This window comes from Chaetura pelagica, unplaced genomic scaffold, assembly GCF_000747805.2.
Source record: "Chaetura pelagica isolate M959 unplaced genomic scaffold, ChaPel_1.0 scaffold274, whole genome shotgun sequence".
Lineage (NCBI taxonomy): Eukaryota > Metazoa > Chordata > Aves > Apodiformes > Apodidae > Chaetura > Chaetura pelagica.
The window spans coordinates 1,162,745-1,167,115 of NW_009952983.1; the positions used below are offsets into that span (position 1 = coordinate 1,162,745).

A 4,371-nucleotide genomic window follows, 5' to 3' on the forward strand; every position below is an offset into this window, starting at 1 on the left:
TTCAGCAGGTATGTGGAAGTCAGAGTTACAGCCCCACACAGCCTGGAGCAGTCTCTTTAGTAGCTGCCAATGGACTCAAGTCTGGCATCAACTGCACAGTGAATATCAAGCGTTTTTTTTGGTGAGCAAAAGACATGCTCCCTAGTTCAGCAAGTGTGAAGTGGCTTTAGATGCTGTATGTTGCAATAAAGATAATAAGGTTTATGTCCTTAGTGGGGCACAGGCCAAAAGAAGCCCCTGCTTGATTGGCAGGATGACATGCAGCAGCTAGCAGCAAAGCCTTCAGTGCTTGGAACCACGACTGACACAATTCAACAGTGAAGGACTCTGCTGAATTGCCCTCCTGTGTGGTGTTCCCTGCTTTCTCCTTGCAGGGACACTGCAAACAGCAGCTCTAGGAACCTTGCACCTGAGAGCACCCTACAGCAGGGCTCAGCCTCTTCTGATCTGCTTAAGAGAAAGGGCTGAAGAACTGCCAGAAGCTCCTGGGTTCTTAGTTGGTTAATGAAAAGATTTTCCTTTGTAAAAGCTTAGACTGTGAACGTTGTGGTTTGCCAGAGTTGCTGTGTATCAGCAGAGAAATGCCCCCCCCAAAATGTTCATTACTCTGAGCAGTGTTGATCAGAATTGCACTAGCCTCCTGTTATTGCTAAGTGCAACATCAGGCCTTAGTAGGTATCTCCCTTCACTGCAGACCACATCAACAGGGGAATAACCAGTCTTGATTAAACACTTCTGGTTTAACTGGAGCTGCTCTTTAGCTACTTGAACCTGGTCTATGGCCCTGCTCCATTGTGAGCCTCTAATCCCAAGTGGGCCTCTTTAACTCCCATCCAACCAGCTGCCTGCCTGCAAAGACAAGGTTTCTAAACTTCAGGCACGAAGCCAAACTCCAGCTGCAAAATACAGCACTGAAAATATGGTGCATTTCTGGGTTATCACTTCAGTTCTTTCTGTCTGGATGTCTGATGGCCATCAAGTTGAAATAAACCTGTAGCTGAGTGATGGGCACACTGTGCCCTCAGGATGGGCTTGTTCAGAGCTAGTTATTGCCATGACTGACAAAGCCAAAATTCAGTTGTCTTTTATTAGCATTGCATTTAATATTTTGCATGTCATTTGGGGACTAAATATACATTAAAGATTAACTTGGCTGTCATCTTAGTTACACAAGATGCTCTTTGCAGGCTAAGAAGGGTTTCAGTACTATTTGAAGATCACAATAATGGTTCCAATGTTGTGGAAAATCAGACTCAGAAGTCTTTTTAAGCATGAAGAACTCTTCCCAGCTCCAGATGGGATTATCAGGCTTCTCTAAAAGCTGACCTGCCTTTCTCTGGGTAGCTAGCTAAAATCTGTGTGTTTAATGACTCTGTTGTTAATTAAAGAGCACCTTGCACATACAACACTGAAACAGTATTTGCATTTTACTAATGTTACCTGCTTGCTTTGCAACAGCTATGAGCCTGAACTATTTCCTGGCCTTATTTATAGGATGGTCAAACCAAGGATAGTGCTGCTTATCTTTGTGTCTGGAAAAGTTGTGCTGACTGGTAAGTGGTCTCCCTTTGTATACCTGTAGTCAAGTGTTACCTTATCTTCTGAGAAAGCATTTAAATTGAACACGAGCTAAACTAATATCTTGCCCTAGTAAAGCCACTCAGTGATCTTTTTAATGGCCACTGCTTCTTATCTGTGTTTTCTGCAGATAACAGTATCAGTTCTGTTGCACTAAAATATATATATAGTGTCCAGGATTTCCATGTTGTTAGATTTGAGGATCTTTATTCAAAGCATAATGCCACGTGTCATGGTATAGGATCCCAACAGGACACTGACATGGTCACTTAAATACAAATATCACAATAAGCAATTTAAAACTACTTGGACAGGAAGAAAACTTCTTAAAACACTTCACTGGCAGCATTTAGTAGGGATTATTAGAGGAAAGGGTGGAGACCTGAGAACTTGTTCCTGACTGTTTGGCAAAACACTCAGGAGGCAAAAGCCTCTCTTAGTATGTGTGCTGAGCAGGAATCTGTACCTCAGATCCCATGGCAACAAAGGTTGAATTCCTGAGTATTCCTAACAAATTGTCTTGTAAAGATCATGAAAATACTTTTATGCAGATGCACTGAAAGGTAAATAGTACTTGTTCCTAGAGAACCCAAATACTAAAGTCTTCTTCACAGTACAGCTTGGAGGTAGGAGAAAGACAAAAGAGAAGCATCTCCCTTAGCCAGGGATTCTCTCACCCATGGTATGAGCTCAACAAACTGAAGAATGGAGCACTCACTACAGAGCTCAAATGCTTCCCCATCCCATGTCTCCCAACCTTCTTAGGTGCAGTAAAGTCATACTGGCCAGTTTCTTTCCACTGTTGTTTGCATTTTTGGGTACACTAATTGCAACCCCCTGTGGAATGTGCAGCAGGCTCAGAAGGTTAAGTCCTTGTCTGTGAACACTGGGCCCAACTGCAATGACAAAACAATTTGAGCAGCAAGGTGGTTTGTTTTTTTCCCTAATCAAGAAAGTAACTTGAAAGTAGCTTTACTTTTGAAAGTAAAAGTTGCAGTAATGCAGATGAATTAGTCATGTCCAAGAGTGTTCTGAGATAAAAGGGTTACATACCTTGAGCGCCACTTAATCCAGCTGCAGGTTCATTTAAACAGTTTTGTTGTAGCTGATGTTTGCTGCCCTGGCATGTTAAGCAGTGTCACTGGCAAGGAATGCTCCTGCCCACTGAAATACTGCTGGTGCACAACACTTGGGATTCCAGATTGGCTTGCAATAAGATGTAAAAGGCTGACTTTGAACTCACAGGTGCCCTAACAAAGTTTAAAAATAAAAAAGCTTCTCAGAACTGGAGGAGGGGGGAGTTCTCAAATTGTGGATCAACCTCCAGTATTGGAATAAATGCCCTTTTTTCTTGTTTTTCTTTCCACTTTATCCACAGGCAGAGCTGTTATTGTTAAGCAGGTAAAACCATGGTTCTTTTCAGTTACTTGCCAAGAGTTGCAAGCTCCTGTTTTGGATCCACAGATGAAACAAAACTATTCTTAAAGCAAAGCAAGCTAGAAATTGTTCTTTGTGAGGGGGCAGAAATACTATATAAATCCTGCCTTAAACTAATAGTGAGTTGCTTCTAAACTCCTGTGTTTCTTCATGGTTTGTAATCTCAGTAGGTTTGAGTTCTGTTCAGTTATTCTCCACACTCAGTTTAATTCTTAACCTGTTTTTTTTTTCCTAAATGTCTTTTTAGGAGCAAAGGAGCGTTCAGAGATCTATGAGGCATTTGAGAACATCTACCCCATTTTGAAAGGCTTCAAAAAAGCACCATAACATGGCCCATAAAGCAACTAAAAATAATCCATGGATTTGTATCACACTGCATGGAGCAGAAGCAAGAGTATTCCTGGACCTGATTTCTACAGGTGTAGATGATTAAGCAAACAAAGCTACTCTGGATGCTGTGAAGGCTGATGAATGTTTGTTGCTTTCAGATGACCTGTCTGTAGCCCACCTGAGCTCTCACAACTTCTGTCAAGCTGAAAAATCAGCCAAATGAATGTGCTTTTGATAGAATGCACATGAAGGTGGCACTTAAGTGTTTTGTAATAGGGACCTGGTGTCTTTTCCCCCTATTGAACAGATGAATCACCACTGCACTTCAAACTAGCTTTATCCAAGTCTTCATCTTTAAGTGTACTGAAACCTTGCTCTTGAAATGTTGCATTTTCCTCTTTAAACTCAACATATATTTTTGTCTACAATATAGAGCTTACAAAATCCAGCATGAATTTATTTCAGTGTTTTAAAGACAAGTGATTCCCTCTGATCCTACTGGTTGGATAAACTTGTGTGTGTAATGGTGTTGGTCTTTCCTTTACAGAGATGATGTTCCAGGCCCCTAACAGTGCTGGAACATACCTAGAAAGTTGGTGGGTGGAGGATCAACTAATTTATTAACAAAGTGGTACTCACTTGTGTCACTGAAGAGCCCTCAGATGATGGGGAGTTTGTTGCTGGACAGGCTTGTTGGTTAGGGGCTGCCTTTAAAGTGGACTTGAGGAAAATACAAAGAGTCTTAGATGCTCCACACTTAATGATCTGGGTTATTGAACCACAGTTACATTAGATCAAAGCCTTTGGTAATTTGGCAGCTAGAACAGTGGGGTTCTTGTGCTTTATGTCCAAGTGAACTCAAGGCTTCCTCTGCAGAAGGTGCCATGCTCAGACTGGTGGGGTGACCAGGAACAGTGCAAGGACTGGTCTGGTACCTCCTGTGATTCCCTGGCAGCAAGTGTTTGTTGTCCCAGAGCAGGGCGTTGGTGCTGCTGGGGTTTGTTTTTTGTCCTCCCCTTCTTTCCT

The 4,371-nt window shown here is 42.1% G+C and overlaps 2 protein-coding genes across 2 annotated transcripts in view; both read left to right on the forward strand.

The window, feature by feature from the left end:
* The window catches only part of TBPL2 (TATA box binding protein like 2), a 12,159-nt gene extending 8,817 nt beyond the window's left edge, over nucleotides 1-3,342 (forward strand). The window contains exons 6-7 of the mRNA XM_009996473.1: nucleotides 1,452-1,553; nucleotides 3,263-3,342. Coding sequence (XP_009994775.1) covers nucleotides 1,452-1,553; nucleotides 3,263-3,342 — 182 coding nt within the window. The remainder of the gene's footprint in view (nucleotides 1-1,451; nucleotides 1,554-3,262) is intronic.
* Nucleotides 3,343-3,894: 552 nt separating this feature from the next.
* ATG14 (autophagy related 14) overlaps nucleotides 3,895-4,371 on the forward strand; it is a 22,956-nt gene continuing 22,479 nt past the window's right edge. The window contains exon 1 of the mRNA XM_009996475.1: nucleotides 3,895-3,941. Within this exon, the coding sequence (XP_009994777.1) occupies nucleotides 3,895-3,941 (47 nt within the window). The remainder of the gene's footprint in view (nucleotides 3,942-4,371) is intronic.